The sequence below is a fragment of the Diachasma alloeum genome, unplaced genomic scaffold (assembly GCF_001412515.2).
Source record: "Diachasma alloeum isolate Michigan unplaced genomic scaffold, Dall2.0 Dall_scaffold_00210, whole genome shotgun sequence".
Classification (NCBI taxonomy): Eukaryota; Metazoa; Arthropoda; class Insecta; order Hymenoptera; family Braconidae; genus Diachasma; species Diachasma alloeum.
Window position 1 is genome coordinate 929808 of NW_021680375.1, and position 16418 is coordinate 946225.

General features: G+C 37.3%; 4 protein-coding genes across 5 annotated transcripts in view; 2 read left to right on the forward strand and 2 right to left on the reverse strand.

The window, feature by feature from the left end:
- Window positions 1–1465: 1465 nt before the first annotated feature.
- LOC107036577 (poly [ADP-ribose] polymerase) lies at window positions 1466–8014 on the reverse strand. Its single transcript, XM_015254618.2, has 3 exons — window positions 7762–8014; window positions 5180–5809; window positions 1466–3993 (listed from the first exon to the last, which is right to left on the reverse strand). The coding sequence occupies exons 1-3, from the start codon at window positions 7873–7875 to the stop codon at window positions 1777–1779; spliced, it is 2961 nt and encodes a 986-aa protein (XP_015110104.1). The 5' UTR covers window positions 7876–8014; the 3' UTR covers window positions 1466–1776.
- A 93-nt stretch (window positions 8015–8107) lies between these two features.
- On the forward strand, window positions 8108–10681 carry LOC107036579 (DNA-directed RNA polymerase III subunit RPC9). Its single transcript, XM_015254622.2, has 3 exons — window positions 8108–8263; window positions 9269–9536; window positions 10328–10681. Exons 1-3 carry the CDS (start codon window positions 8256–8258, stop codon window positions 10445–10447), a joined length of 396 nt encoding a protein of 131 aa, XP_015110108.1. The 5' UTR covers window positions 8108–8255; the 3' UTR covers window positions 10448–10681.
- Window positions 10447–14143, reverse strand: LOC107036578 (density-regulated protein homolog). 2 transcript variants are annotated; one of them, XM_015254621.1, is made up of 5 exons: window positions 14079–14143; window positions 13803–13936; window positions 11989–12253; window positions 10762–10901; window positions 10447–10599 (listed from the first exon to the last, which is right to left on the reverse strand). In XM_015254621.1, the coding sequence occupies exons 2-5, from the start codon at window positions 13911–13913 to the stop codon at window positions 10555–10557; spliced, it is 561 nt and encodes a 186-aa protein (XP_015110107.1). In that variant the 5' UTR covers window positions 13914–13936; window positions 14079–14143; the 3' UTR covers window positions 10447–10554. The 2 variants fall into 2 exon arrangements, with proteins under 2 accessions (XP_015110107.1, XP_015110106.1); XM_015254620.1 differs by having other exon boundaries at window positions 13803–14117.
- A 1519-nt stretch (window positions 14144–15662) lies between these two features.
- LOC107036679 (clustered mitochondria protein homolog) overlaps window positions 15663–16418 on the forward strand; it is a 13237-nt gene continuing 12481 nt past the window's right edge. The window contains exon 1 of the mRNA XM_015254795.1: window positions 15663–15972. Coding sequence (XP_015110281.1) covers window positions 15888–15972 — 85 coding nt within the window. The 5' untranslated portion in view covers window positions 15663–15887. The remainder of the gene's footprint in view (window positions 15973–16418) is intronic.

Consider the following 16418-nt stretch of genomic DNA (forward strand, 5'->3'; position numbering starts at 1 on the left):
GAAAAACTGCTAGAACTTTCTGTAGAAGACCGATAGAATTCTCCAGCGGATGAGCTAGATTTTTCGATGAAATGTCTTTCGTTTTTTGTGATTCATCAAAATGACTTGTCTTTTTTATCCACAGCCTCGCATCATTTGTCAGACCTATCGGACGTGCCTGACGTCAGTTTCATGGGCCTTGCGCAGCTCAAGAAGCTCAAGGAACTGAGGATCACAGGCTGCCTGAACCTGACGGGCAGATATCTGTCCAGTCTGACTCAACTTGAAGTGCTGAGCTTGACTGGCTGTGGAATCGACGACCAGGGAGTAATTCAATTACTCAGGAGAACGCAGACCCTGCGCGCTCTCTATCTCGGTGGTACCTACATCACCAATGAGACTGTCATTGCTGCCACTGAGGCAACGAAGAACAGGACCAATGGAGTTTGCTTGACCCTGGACATTAATTGCACTAGTGTTTCGATTTATGAAATCAACGAGACTCCACCACTCCTAGAACTCTTAATCTGAAAGTTAGGAGACAATTAAAGGAGTAAAAGGGTTCGGGTCCGTTTTAAAAATAATTGATAAAAAAACCTCGTCAAAACACGCATAAAAAAATTCAATAAAAAACCTAGCAAATTCGCTAGAAAATTCTATAGGAATTCTATGGGGTTTCTATAGGATTTCCATTGAAATTCCATTGAAAAATTCTACTTGTTTTTGGCGCTCATTTTATTGCATATTTTTTTATTGGAAAAAGTCAATATATTTCTGTTCAAAGTTTTCTCTTGAGATTTTTTCTACTAAAATTATTGGGCACAAATTTTCTAAGTTTTTTCCGCTGGGTTTTGTTTTATTTTGCACCACAGAATCCAAGTGAAAAAACGTAGAAAAAACAAATTGATGCTCAAGCATTCTCATAGGAAAAATCTCAAGCGAAAAATTGAAATGGAAAATCGCCTTTCGTAGATTCGGAAATATTCCTCGCAAATTCAGCTGAGGTTCAGCTAAGATTACATAATTGTATAATTAATTGTAACTATCATTTGTTAGTAAAATGGAAGTCTTCCCATACTTTTGTAAATTACGTGTATTTTGTATCCATCACAGAATATTTTGGGAAGAGAGAAGTGAATGGAGAAAAAATATTGCAAGTTATTCATTCAGTTTTTTGCAGCTTTTTCAACAGTTAGTAAATCCATCAGATGAGTGACTTACCTGCGGACAATCTTTTCTTGTTGATGATTGTCTCTCAATTAAAAAATGATTATTCAATATTTAATTCATTGATCAAATTTATGTTGGATGAATCGCGATGAAAAGAAAATAATTGAGAAATGCATTTCATTTATGAAATATTGTGTTTATATTTCATAAATAATGGTCTCTAAATATTGTATTTACAATATTTAATTAATCGATTAAAGTTGAAAAGAATTGAGTGATGAATTTTCTTTTGTAAACAATAAAAGGCCTCTTATTTAGGAAATATTGTGTTTATTGATCTTGATCCATTATAAATCACCCTTCAACAGTTTCATCATTGATACATGTACTTCTAATATTTGATTGGTATATAATATCGACGCCACTCAACTACAAAAATAATTTATGACCAAAACACAAACAGATACAAAAATTCAATGGAATGAATGAAAAAGTAAAAAAAATGAAAAAGTGAAGTTTGGGTACTTGACACTTAGAATTTGCTTCGTACAAAAAAAGATCTTGCCCTTTAATATCTAAAAAAAACTCCCTCCACCCAAACTTCAATGCTAACAAAAAAAAACAGAATTACATTTTGTACTTGAAGTTCATACGAACGAGGTATTTAGCCTTGACCTGCCCAACGTCATAAACAATATACTCATTATAGAGTAGAGAGCTCTGTCCATTGAGCTTAGCAGGTACCCCAGGTCCATAAGGCACCTCCACCCCATCCTCAGTGACATGCACCTTGGTCGGATCCGGCTGAGTCTGTCCCCTGCCGAAAGTCGAGTGCATGCCCTTGGGCAATTTCTCGATATAATCAGCTTGCAATCTCTCATACATATTTCCCAGTGCCACCTCACACAGCAGCAGAAGCCCAGTGGGGCTCTGACTATTCGTGCAGCAGTAATTCGCCGACTTGGACACCATATCAGCAAAGTAAATACCCTTACCAAACATGTACCCAGTGACTGGTGCCTCTGGAGGTGCAATTCTCAGCCCCTGGGAGAGAATACCAGCGTAATTCGTTGTCCTCGATCCGTGCCAGAGTAGCTTCCTGTTCGGTAATTTCCTGAATGGCTTGAACTTCTTCTCCTCCCCCTGTCTCTTCACCACAAACACATCCTCAATCTCCAGATCGTACATGGTATGTGTGGCAGCATGTGTATTCTTCACGTACTCCTGAATGACCATGAACTCCTTGCTCTCTTTATCCAGCACATCAATGTCAGTATTCAGCTGTTCGTAATGCGCATCAAGTGGGCTCTTGCCACTCTCAGACTTGACATTGAGCAACTTGTACGCAATCTCCATCTCAATGAGGGAATCAAGCATCTGACACTTGGACTGAATCAATATCTCATTATCCAAAACCGTTGGCTCACCGACACCAAACGAATGTGGCACGAGTGTGTAGAATCTGTTGGAGGCGTCGATCAGCAGAACCCTGTCAGGATGGCCCTTAGCCAGCAGCTCCTGCACCTCCTTCAGCACCCCATAAGCCTTCTGGAGCTGCTTCTTCGAAAGTTTACCAAGTGGCATCTTATCAGTGTCCAATTCATACTCCTTCATAACTTTCTTCATTAAATTGACATCGAAAATGAGCTTCACCAGGTCTTGCACCGGTTTCTTGAGACTACTCTTGATTTCCGACTCGAGGCTCTCGACATTCGACGACTCGTCGCACTCATCAACGTCAATCGGGTACATTTTCCCAGGGTATTTAACAAAAAAGTCACGTGCCGCCCACTCATTCTTAGTTTTCTCCAGGTACAGCTCCTTGAACCTCTGCACGGCGTCCTCCAGGGACAGCTCCTCACACTTGTCACCACCGATGGTCGTGCCAATCCTCCCCCAGCTCCTGAACAGCCAGTACCTCTCCTTCTTGTCGTGCTTAAGTATCTGCAGTTTGTAGTAGCTATTTTTCCCTGATTGAATGTCAGTCAAGCCCAGCGTTACCGTGTACTTGTCCTTCCCAGCCTGGTAGATCCCAGCGATGTCCTCGAGTCCACTGGCAGGATCGACAGCCCCACCTCCCTTGACCTTGAGCTTAACTTTTCCTGAGGACCTCTTCTCGTACATACTCTTCCCCTTAGACGACGATTTCTGCATGGTGACGGCGATTCTCGTGGTTGGATCGCCTCCCCAAGGGGCAATGTTCTTCTTAGTTATGAGGGAGACTGGGGTGTCCTTGAAGTCCTTTGCCTCGTCGACAAAGTCCTCGGGGACAACTTGGATGTCGTAGACCTGGGCATTGTCGAATGTTTTGCCCCCTTTCTTGAGGGTTTTCTCGTCAGCAATGACAACTGCCAGGTTCTCGTGGACTCTGGACACCACCAGTCCCCCCAGCCTCATAATGTCCTTCCTGAGTTCCTCTTTGTCTTTGCTGGTCTTGCCAGCAATGAAGATCTGCATTCCTCGCAGGGGCATCGGGCCACGATTCACCGCTGGCCCTGATGACTCCTCCTCTTTCTTGACAACTCGGGACGTCGATGGGGCTGTTATCCGCAGGATACGACGCTCAACCCTCGACTTGAAGTCGGCCAGGAAGGGGATGTCCTCTTTTAGGTGCTTTGGTATCTTGAATTTAGTTCGCTCGGGGTCCTGCGTCACTTCCTCGCATTTTGTCCACTCGGTCAGGTCACCCATGCACTTGTAGCCTACTCCGGAGACGAATTGCAGGCCGCCTGAACACTTTTTGCAGTGCTTAAGGGCACCGAAGGTCATCTGGTCGGCCAGGGCGTTCAGTAATTGCGCGTTGTCGTGGGAGACGTGCTGGTGGTTGTGCTCCATCAGTTCCACCTGTTGGGACATTCGTCGTTCTAATTAGAATCGTGTGGGAAATTAGCGGTGACTATCGTGACGTTTTTTAAGAGATTTATTTGTTAGAAAACAATTCAGTAGTGGAGGGGTAAAACAGTTTAAGGGGAGACTACTATGAGTTTTCAAAGTCGTGGGTTGTTGGAGTGAGACGAAATAAAATGAACATCTACAGACTTTTTTCTCATCCATTCTTGATAAACTAAATTATCATCATTTATGGAATTATTCATGATTTCCTGAACCCCCGATGGCTGGTTGGAGTAGCGAGTTGGTAATCTGAAGGTTGTGGGTTCAAAGCTCCTCGTGGGCATTACCCTTGGTATCGTAACGACTCCTTTCAATACAAGATTGAAATGATAAAACAATTGATGCTTTCCAACTTTACAGTGTCATTTCAAGAGATACATTTGATAGGAAACAGTTAATAAAATTTGATTTCTCGATAAAAATTCTTTGGCATTATATTTCAAGGTTTTCCGCAGTTTTTTTACAATATAAAAAACAGCAATTTTTAGAAAACACAAAACCCAAGAAAAAAAATTAGAAAATTTATGCAGACGTCCCAGTAGCGCAGGTTCGAGTCCCGGTGATGAAAGATTTTTTCATCGCCGGAAAACGAACCCAGTGCATGTGGAGTTAGTTATGTGGAGTTAGATATAAGTTAGCTTAGAGGCAAGTGCGGGTAGGGAATTAGGCTGGGGTACCGCGTAGGTACTGGGACGGGTAGGTAAAAGACCATACCATCTGACACCACCCAATTTTTTTAGAAAATTTATGCTCAAAAATTCTTATAGCAAAAGTCCCAACAGAACAAATAATTTAAAAAAATCAACATCTATAATTTTTTCTTTATAAAAAAAATTGATCAGTCTGGCAGACACTGGTTATCACCTATTTAATTCTTAGAATTGATCAATCACCTTTCAAAATTGTTCTTTAAATTTTCTCTAGAACAAACAACTCGAATACCAAATTGTCTCATTAATAACCCAATTTTCCACGAATCCCCCTCGATTTTTAAATTAATCATCCCCTAGTTTCTTATCAATTCAAATTATTTTTCTCATAATCATTGATGTATCTATATTTGTATTTTTTACCAATTCATTGGCTCTTAGGATTACTCTTCTCTTGAACCATGTCCTCGACATGAAATATGACACACCTGTTCATTTTTCGTCAGAGTTTGCAGCTTCTCACGAAGTTTAAAGAGCGCTTCGTTCTGCTTCTTCATTTGTGCAGTCTCTTCGGCGTCCACTGGCTCGGCCTTCATCTTCTTCGGGGGTGGGGGAATGTCGGCAGCTTTCATCTTCGGAATTTTGGACTTGAGACTCTTCTGGTCGTCCTTGCTGAGGGCCTTGAAGCCTGGGAGGGCGTCTCCAGAGTTGTAGAACTCTAGGGCCGAGCGGAGGTTGACGAAGCAGTCCACGTGGTGCCAGCGGGCCACTCCATCCAGCCTCTGACCCGTCTCGCTCTCGAAGTCCATCTTGGAGATGCGGACCTCACCTTTGAGGATCGGAGCCTCACAGCCGATGCAGATGGAACGATTGGACTTGGCGTATTCCACGGAGAAGTCGGAATTTGCCTTTGAGCTGGGGCGCTTGCGGGACTTGCTGGAGCCGCTTGATGAGGCATCTGGGGTGTCTGCGGAGTCGATGCGACTGCGAATCTTCTCTTGGTCCTCCCAGCGGAGGTTCTCGAGGTTCGCGATGTCTCCGGCGGTTTTTACCTTTGCTTTTGACCAAAAACAACGCTCGTGGTACCAGTTCGGCTGGACACCGTCGTGGAAGGCACTCTGCGGACACAATCAAGTTTTGGAATTTTTTTCGGTGAGTTGTTTGATTCATTCATTGATTCATTTCTGTTGAAGTTTCTAGTAGTTTTGGGGCGATTCTATTAAAGAATTCGACAGCCAACTATGCGTTTTTTAACAGAAAATGGTCAATAGAAACTATTTTTTTTTATTCATCTCTTTGGTGTTACAAACGTTTCCTTTGTTTTACACCTATGTAGGCCTCCTCCTCTCCTTATTAGATAACGTCAATTATATAAGATTTTTTCTACATTCATATTTTCATTTAACTCTGTTTTAACCCCTTTCAATGCATTTATAATATATTTTTCTATGAACAAAAGTTGTAGATGACAAATTTTACATCCAACCGATTCGATCATATTAAATCATCTCGTTTATCGACAAAATTTCCCCTAAAAATTTTGAAATTTTTACTGAAAATACTTCAATGATCCTTCTATCGAATGGCAGAAGTTAAATTTCGATTTGTTGAATAATTTGTTTGTTATTCTCTTCTGCATTTCCATAGAAAATGTCCAATTGAAGTATTTCAGAAGTGAAATTAGTAGAATTTCAGCTTCTTCTACTTTTTTTTTATTGAAACATTTACTATAGAAATTCTCCACATAATGTTTCCACATTTTTTTCAATCTCGGTAGCTTCTGTTTTGACTTAAAAAATCAAACAAAAAAACTAAGAAAATTTGAACCGAGGAAATTCCATAGAAAAAATCTCAATCGAATGAATTGTAAAGAAAAATCGAACATTTCTATTTAAAAAACGCCCAGATAAGCTGGCCAAAACCAAAATTTATTGGATTTCTACTGAAAATTCTATTAATTTTCGGCCCATTCTATTGAAGAATTTCATAATTTTACTGCGTTTTTTTAACAGAAAATTTCCAATAAAAACTATTTTAAAAGTGAAATTAATAGAATTTCATCTTTCTATACCTACAACTTTTTCTGTTCAGACATTATCTACAGAAAATCTTCAACATAAATTTTCAAATTTTTTTTCTACTCTATTGTTTTTCTTTTAATTAAAAAATCAAAAAAAAAACTTGAAAAATTTGGGTCGAAGAATTTCCATAGAAAATATCTCAATAAAATCAGGTCTATACTCAAATCGAATTCCACTGATTTTTTCTATAGAATATTTTCCACTGAACAATTCCATTGAGAAAGAAAACACGCAGATAAGCTGCGAAATTTTCCAACAGAATAGGCCAAAAACTACTAGAAAGTTCAACAAAAACACAATGGAAAAATAGAATTCTCCAGCGTGTTATCTACAATTGACATATCACATATCTATATAATTTATATATTATATAATTTAAGGGAAGGTGGGGTAAAATGGACACTTTTGACTTTTTAAAAATATTCATAACTCAGTAACAGATTTATCAATTGAGCTCAGTCTAAGCTCATCACAAAGAGGAATAATTGTTTTTTAATTTAAAAATAAAACTATTCCATTTCATGAACAATTCAACACGTCATGAATATTTTTAAAAAAAGTAAAGTGTCCACTTTACCCTACCCTCCCCTAGATATTTTTATAATATCCATTTTCTATAATTTTTTTCTCATACGTGCGCTCAACGTATTCGTCCGAGAAAAAAATCCCGCGGCCCAAAAAAAATCCAGAGATTTTCTCGTGAAAAAATCTGAATCCCCATTTTCCGACGACAAAGAAAAATCCCAGCTATCGTATCTACGATTTTTCTCGCGTCGCAGCTCTCGTCTTTCTTTGTTCCCACCCCCCACTTGCCCCAACCATTTTCCCCATCTAATAACCTCCGAGGCCCTCCAAAAAATAAAAAGATATATCCAAACCCTAGACAAACCTTTGCACAATGTCCCAATCCCAAAAAAAAATCGAAAAATACAAGAAAAATGAATCTGGAATTTTTTTCAATGAAGATAAAGGAATGAAATTGTGGTTACCTGCACGACTTTGGCGATTCTCAACGCCTCCTTGGGAATGGATGTTTTGCACGCTTTGCAGGAAGCCCTTCCACTTTTCGCATATTCCGCGAGAAATGGGAGATGATCGCCCATTTTTCAACGTTTCCCAAAAAATTGACAATAAAAAAAAACCTGGGAAATGCTTGAGACGTGGAGACACAAAAGGACGACGTGCGTTTGATTCTCGATTCGCTTGCGATGTTTTTCGGTTGCTCGAGCCCCTCGAGCCTTTACGAACACCGGCCGGCGGTGGAAAATGCGCGGTAAGTGTCAAACCAACGAAAATAAACCACCGAAAATTTGTCGTCTCATGAGAAGCGGAAAAACAGTTTTGTAAACATGCGAGGGGATTCTAACCTGTAGTCAACATTTTAAATGTTGTTAGTTGGAAGAATTATGAGAGAAATTATTTAAATGATTTTCTTAGTGGAGTAATTGGTTTATTTGGATTTCTGATCGATTGTTGGGGGAAAATGGAGGTGTAAGTATTTTTTAGGCTTTTTTTCAGAGACCTTTTAGGTTATCTGAGGGGATTGACGATTGTTTAGCTAGAGAAGAGTGGGGTAAAATGGCAAGTCAAGCAAAAAAAAATTTTTTTATCAACTTTTTTTATTATTGGGAGTACTGATGAAAATAATAATTTTCTATTCGGTAGAAAAGAACATGCGGTGCGGAAAAATCACTGATATTCGAAAGCCCTGTATAGCGTATCGACTACCTCCACAGATGAATCCCACTCCCCTGTTAGATCTCGATCTCAACGTCCACTAGTCAGCTGTCCCCTGACTCTCCAGAAGTCAAACTAAGACCTCGTCAAGAAACTCCCGAAGGTTTTTCGTATATTTCTTATATCGAGACGACAATATTAATAATTTTCCCTAATTTTATCCAGTTCTCTTTTCAAGTAATATTAAATATTTCATCTATAATTCAATTGCTTGGATTAGGGCGATTACACTTTTCTTTTTTCATTCCATTGAAATTCAGCCTCAATTTCCTTTTTCCCCCTCTGGGTCTCCCCCTGGGCCTTCCTCTGGACTTTGGATTTTGCTGTCTCATTTTCTTTTCAATTAATCCATTGACAAATCTCCCGTCAAAACTTCTCAATAATTTTGCATTCTATTGAATGAAAAATTGTTATTCTCATCAGTACTCCCAATAATAAAAAAAAATTGTTGATAAAATTTTTTTTTTTACTTGAATTGCGTCAAACAGTCGTTTTTCCACTGGTTCATTTTGCCCTATCTCTCCCTTTGTTTGTTGTTTAGATTGTAGAACAGTTTTCTAGTTCATTTCAAGGATTCTCTGGACTCATTTTTTACAAATTTTGAATTGGGGAATGAAGAAAATTATTTTTTTAGCAAAGTTTACTTCAAGAAGTGTCTCCCAACATTTCCCGCTGAGATAATCCCCTCTTACGTGAAAAATCTAGTTTGAAATTTTTTTAATTATTAAAACTAGTTTCGTTCACTAATTTTCTTGTTAGGTTGAAGGAAAACACAGCGTATCTCAGTAACTTCGAGGTTCTCGAAATTCTCAAACAGATAAAGGGAAATAAAAAGCACAAGTCGAGAAATCAACTTGCGACGATAACGTACCAGACTGTGAGGTACCTGGAGGACACCCCCTGCAAGAAGCAGAATCCGGAGAAGATCAAGGAGTTTCTGAAGGCCGTCGAGGGGTTCAAATTAACCAAGTGTGAAAAATTGACGCTCATCAATTTGTGCCCCAAAACTGCCATAGAAATTCAATTGGTAAAATCTTCAAAAAAACAATTGACAAATCCTGATTACTTCGAATTCCATGTTCAAAAACATGTCCATTTGTTCATTCCATGTTTTTTTTTTCATGTTCATGATAGTTTTGACGGGAATAATCAAACCATCTCCAGCGATTTTTCAATCTTTTTTTTAGAGGTTTATATAACTTTGTTTGTATTATTTGAATTTTGAAGATTAAAATCTGAAATAAATTCTAAATGCAAGGTAATATTAAAATCTAGAAGAAAGTCAAGTTTAAAATCCAAAGGCATTTTATGTCGAAACACCGTAGTCGAACGAGAGACTATTGTTTAAAAAAATAATTCAAGAAAGAATTTCATCGATCAATTTCTTACACTCATCAAAGTTAGAATTCACATAAAAAATTATCAATGACGAATAATTCAGTAACGAAGTGGTGAAACGGTACAAGTCAATTTTGACTATTGACCTGTTTTCAATGAATATCTCGGAATCTAAGGGAGATGGCAAAATTTTTGTTATAACCTTTTTTGTAGAGCCGATTGAGTGCTCTAACAAATGTAATGACAACAATTTCGCTATCTCCCTTAGATTCGGAAATATTCCTCAAAAACTCAACTGAGAGATAAGTCGACTTAGACCGTTTTACCACGTCGCTACTGAATTTTTTCCTTTTTGGTTTTTTGAATTTATTTTTCCTCGTTGAACTCAATGACTCAATTAAAGTTCATTCATACTCCTTTAAATACGAAAAAATTCTTCTAGAGCAGAGAAAAATGCATAAAAATTTCGTGTTTTTTCAGATTATAGAAGAAAGTGAAGATCGTCTATCGGAGGAGCAAATAGAGTCCCTCCTCCAGGTGATCTCAACCCACCTAGACGAGCCCGAGGAGGTGGAGGAAGAACCAGGGGAGGCAGAGTAGACGATTCAATTTATTTACATCTTATTACGAGAGAAAAAAATTATATTCCATTACATCGAGGGAATTTCACCATAAATATTGTGCGAGTAGTTCAGCTAATCGATTAATTATCTCTTCTGATCCCCGAGGTCGTCTATCGAGTCCTCGTCGATCTGAAAAAAAAAACGAGCAAAACCGTTATATCCGCACAGTCATTTTTTACCATTAAAATAAAAAATGGAAAATTAATTTTTATGAGGTGACTTTTTCAATCCTTCATTCCTTCATGTATTTTATCTTATTTTTTTCGATTTTTTCATCAATCGGTTAATTACCTGTGGCCATTTCTCTGGAATTACATCGAACAAGTCGTCCTTGACGTCTCCCTGAATTACAATTTCATCCTCTCCTGTTACGCTTGAGCCACAGGCGAATTTACTACCGAAGAATTTAGCTGCCACTTTTAAATCAATATCTAAAAAAAAAATTGGAGAAATATATAAATAAGTGAGTCATTGGGAGCTCGAGGGAATTTCCACTAGGAAGTCCTGGTTATGAATTCAATTTGCCCCATAACTTGAAGAATTAGGGACAAACTAATTATTTTTAATTTTTTTAGGGACTACTGCGTGATGTCAAATCCAATGGGAATTGTGATGTATTTTACATTATGAGGATAGAAAAATAATCGAGATAACGTTCGAAAGATAGTCCATTCGGGCCTTAAATGAGGAATTTGTACCTCATTTTTTATATTTGTTCTCTGCCGATTTTTTTTTGTTGTCTTTATATTTTTTACAATGATAACTCCCCATCCGTCAAGTACAGACTTCATAAATATTACAAATTGGATTTTTTACGTTATTTCATATCCTCATTAATTTTTTTTGTAGAATATGAAATGAGATTGAATGCCTAAGATTTTATTTTTAGAATCATTTTTACTGAGATAAAATTTTTGAGGAAGTGTTTTCAGGATAAAATGACGTGGCATTGTAGGATAGGTTTTATTGGAGATTCTGGAGATGGAGATTTACCAAATGTTTACTGAATGTTTTTTCAAATGTTTTCAAACGGTTCAATATCGAGATTCAAATTCAGTCCTGCAAAGTTTAAATAATAAAATCATCGTAAAATATCCGGAAACTTGGGGTCAAATGGGACTCAAATGAAAACTCTGATGTTCGACTACAAAAGCAGAGGAGCATTTCACTGGAGAAAAAATCCCCAAAGTACTTGGATATCCTCAAATGAAAAATTTGTGCCTATTCTTTTGCAATATTTTTTCTCTGTCGATTTTTTTTGTTGTCTTTATATTTTTTACAATGATAACTCACCATCCGTCAAGTACAGACTTCATAAATGTTGCAAATTGTATTTTTTACGTTATTTCATATCCTCATCAATTTTATTCGTAAAATATGAAATGAGACTGAATGCCCAAGATGTTATTTTTAGGATCATTTTTACTGAGATAAAATTCTTGAGGAACTATTCTCAGGATAAAATGACGTGGCATTGTAGGATAGGTTTTATTGGAGATTCTGGAGAGGAAGACTCACCGAATGTACTGAGTCCAGTGACTACAGTCACCGATTTTTTCTTCCCCCGCGGGGCTCTGGAGACTGTCACTAATTTAGGCACATCCTCCTTCTTCTTGGCTTTTAGCATACCCTTGCCACCCCTCTTCTGACGCTTCTTCTCGTCCTCACCACCGCCAGACTCGGTATTTCCATCTTCGACTAGTTTTACCTTCTCAAACTCGTTGGGGAGATTTCGCTCCAGCCATTGCTTGCATTTTTCGTACTCTGGGTAGTACTCGCAGTACTGGAAGCGAAATCATGGCAGACAGTAAAAGATTGGTTTTTTTTAAATTAAATTTTTCAATTTCCTAGAGAATGGGATTTTTTCACGTTTTTTTTTCATCAATTAATGGATTGTTAAAGTTTGTAATAATTTTTTTGGTTTGAAAAATCAAAAAATTACTGAGGAGATCATAAAAAATGGAATTACTATTTAGAATAGGCAGATATATATTCCGATGTGAAGAAATTGTCAACAATTTTTTATTGATTTTTGCGAAAAAAAATTGATTTAAATTTTTTTTGTTTTTGTATTATTTCTTTTAAGTTTCGAATTTTTTCGATCATCAGTTGTCCCACGATAACTAAAAAAATGTTCTGAATTGAATGAATGATGGCATAAAAAATTAGTTTGGATGTCCTTTTGACCGAGTTCGAAGATGAAGGCGATAGCAATAATCGTTGTTTTGATTTATCTGAAAATTTGCAAAAATTTTGTATTTTTTGAAAATCAGAATTCCGGGGATATCTTTGAATATCATGCTTCAAATGAATTTAATCATAGCTTAAAATGTTTGTTTTAATGCCATTAAGTCGAAGTTGAAAGATGAATACGATAGCAATATTGGTTGATTTGATTTTTATGATGATTGTTGAAAATTTAGAATTTTTCATGAATTTCTCTGAAAGTGCGTTTTCTGATGGTTTCTTCAAATGTGATGTTTCAAATTCCTTCAAGTATGTATAAATAAAATTTTTCTATTAACATTTTATCGAAGGGCTGAGGGGAGAGATAGAACCGTAAAAAAGACAATCGGTTGTCTAGAAGAAAGGGATAATAAGAATGATGATGATAACATTCAACTACGTTGAAAATCAGCCAAAATTAGTTAAAAAGAAATTTTATTCAATCTAATAAAATGAAATAAACAATGGATTATCCATGATTGAAGGAAATGGTGTGGAAAATAACCATTCGCAAACATATTGCTAGTTTATTAGCAAAAATAACTATACTATAGACAATATAAGAGCAATTTTTCACTTGTTTTGTTTTACAAACCCCAAACAAAATGAAAAAAAGGGAGAAATGTATTCAGATGATTCTTAACTAGTGGATTTATGATAATTTACGGTATCAACTGTTTTCCAATTTTTTTTTACTAAAAGAAAAAAAATATTTCCTTCAATAATCAAAGAGACCCACAAGAACAATTGAAAAAAAATATTTGAATCTTTTCGAATTGCATTTTCAAGAGCAATCCAATTTATTCTTCTCATTCTTGTAAATTATTATTTGCTGGGAAAAATCAAAATCCTTCTCGAAGAATGTGAATTCCTGTGAGAATTTTCTAATAATTGGAGACTAGTTAGAATTCTGGAGACTATTGGTGACATTAATAAAATGATTTTTCGTGACGAAAAAAAGAAAAAACCTTTCAATTTTCTGTTCTATCATTTTCTACTGTGAAAATTTTAAGGCAGAAATGCATTTGGAAAATTGTATTAGGACCTGGTAATTTTTCATTGGTAATTGTGCGATAAAAAAATATAATAATTGTGCGATGATTTACCTCGATGGGAAGGGAGCAATTTCCACAATATTGTACTCGAATTGGGTAAGTAACGTTTGGATCGGGCCCCAGGCGAAATTCCACTTGAGGTTTATCAGTTCCTTCTGACATTTTCACTTATAACCTCTCGGCTCCTATAAGCCAATCAATTTTGAGATTTAAAATACACCTTGTGAACCACGAAGTCCTCGGAAAATCGTCGATAATCGCGAGAAATTGTTTTTGTCAAGAATTGAAACCAAGAGCGATGGAAAACGAGCTTTCAATTTTACTCACTTTTCACCCTTTTCACTCCGAAAAATTCTAAGAACTAGAGTTCTAAGAACAGAGTTAGAGGTTAGAAACTCGGTTCGGAATTTCGTCGAGGGGTGGGGGATTACCTAGGGAATTTTAACTGGCGGAAAATACAAATTTAATTATCGGAAAATTATAGCGCTTCTCTTGACGTGTTTTTTTTCAAATTATCTGGGCGTGTTTCTTTGGAAAGATTTTTTTTGTTTTAAATTTAATTTTTTTTCGTTCATGATGAAAAATATTTTGTCACACGGCCAAAAAAGTATTTTCATACTCATGTGATTATAATCCTGGCCTTCGGCTCGATTTGTAGTCAGATTCGGCTGTAAAGTCATATTCGTCAAAAATACTTTTCAGGCCTTGTGACAAAATAGTACATTTCGATACAGCTCGTATAATTGGCAGCCCTCGGCTTCGCCTGGGGCCGCCAATTTCACGCCCGGGAAAATTCCCGTCTCACATGTATCGAACAATACTTTTTAATAGTGATGTTACGTTCAGCGATTGGCTGAACTGTGTGCTATCTTCCGTTACAAGTAATACACTTGTTACACTTTGTGTCCGTCAAATGCCGCTTTCGGACATTGTAAAGAAAAATTATGTTCATCACTCGGCCGAAAAAAACTTTTCTGACTCGTGTGATTGCATTCCTCAACTTCGACTCGGTCTGCAACCCTCACAATCGTCAGAAAAGTTCTTTTCGGCCTTGTGACGAAAATAGCTATTTCGGCACGACGTGAACGTAGCAGCTGTGTCAAAAATAACTATTTTCTCCTATTGGCTAGATTATTCGGAATTCTAGGGGAATTTCCAAACACGAAATGCATTAGACAGGTTTTGAAAAGGTCGAAATTCTTTTTGAATTGAAAGAAAATTTCCCTAAAAACCGTGAAACCCTTCCAATTGAAAAAAAATATATAAAAAATGAAGAAAAATTAAAAAATTCACATTGACTTCAAATTTCATCGTAAAAACTACATCAATCGTTCGAAAATATTCAAAAGATTGCAAAACCTTCCCGATAAAAAAAATATCTAAAAAATGAAGCAAAATAAAAAAATTCACATTGACGTCAAATTCAATCGTAAAAACTGCTTCAGTAGCTTGATCCTCTCAAAAAACCGCAAACCCTTTCAACAACAAAAAATTCTCAGTAGTAATACCACTAGTACTTAAATTATCGGATATTTTCCGATAACTTCGTTACCTAGAAACGATTGTGTCAAATTTTGCAGAAAAATTTTAAACCTGCAAAATTTGACACAACGTGAAATGCGTTGAAAGATGAGAAACATTTGAAAAGCTACCAGTGAATTTCCGTCGAATTTTTTTTAGAAATTTCCGAAATAAAACTGACAGCCTCAAACGCGGCGCTCTGATTGGCTGAAATCCGAGTGAGAAAAATAATCAAAAAAAAATCTAATACTGCCTTCCCGTTCGCGCATGCGCACCCCTGCCCCACCGTTCGATAATCCCCCCAGACCACGCCAATCGCAATCACCCTCTCCGCCAGAAATTCCCTAGCCCTTTGGTGATCGCGAAAGTTTTACTCTCCGTAAACGCACGTGCGGGAATAAAGTGCGGCACTTGGAGGGCTCTGGCCGTCCTCACGAACCTCCAATTACTCCGATAATTCCGATAAAAAAATCCAATTCCCCCCAATTTGATTATCAAATTGTAAAATCCCCCTGCAATAATAGAGTCAGTGAGTGCAAGTTGAACCGAGTTTTGTCAATAAGACACTGTGATAAATCCCCCTATTCAAACGTTTAAATTCACACGATTGGGGACATGGCTCTTGGGTCACAAGTCGAGGCGAACGGCGAGGATGGTGCTGTGAAAATTCCGATGGTCAATGGAAAAAAAGAAGGATCAGGTAACACAAATCATTCATTTCTCCGTCGCCATCGACCCTCAACACTCCAATGAACCGATTATCATTCACCACCAACTCTTTTCGTGTTTTCCCACCCATTGTGCCCCGCAACTCAAGTGCCGGGCATTGGTCTCTGGTTATGTAACATTTTACAATTGCACGAGTACCGAGAGAATCTCGTGGTCATGTGAGAATATTCTACGATGGAAAATATCGGTAAATCATTGTCTGAATTATTGCTCCCCGGAAAAAAAATATTGCAAATAAATAAATTGGTGAGGGCTTGCGGTTTTTTTAAATGATTTTTCCAAGTTTTTTTTTCATTTTTTATTTTATTTTGACCAAAAACCGAGGGTTGCGTCACTTTTGTTGTTCTTGGTGAAATGATTTTGAGGAAAAATTTAAGGTGGGGAGGGGATTTTGTGGAAGTGGTGGCGGGTGGGGGG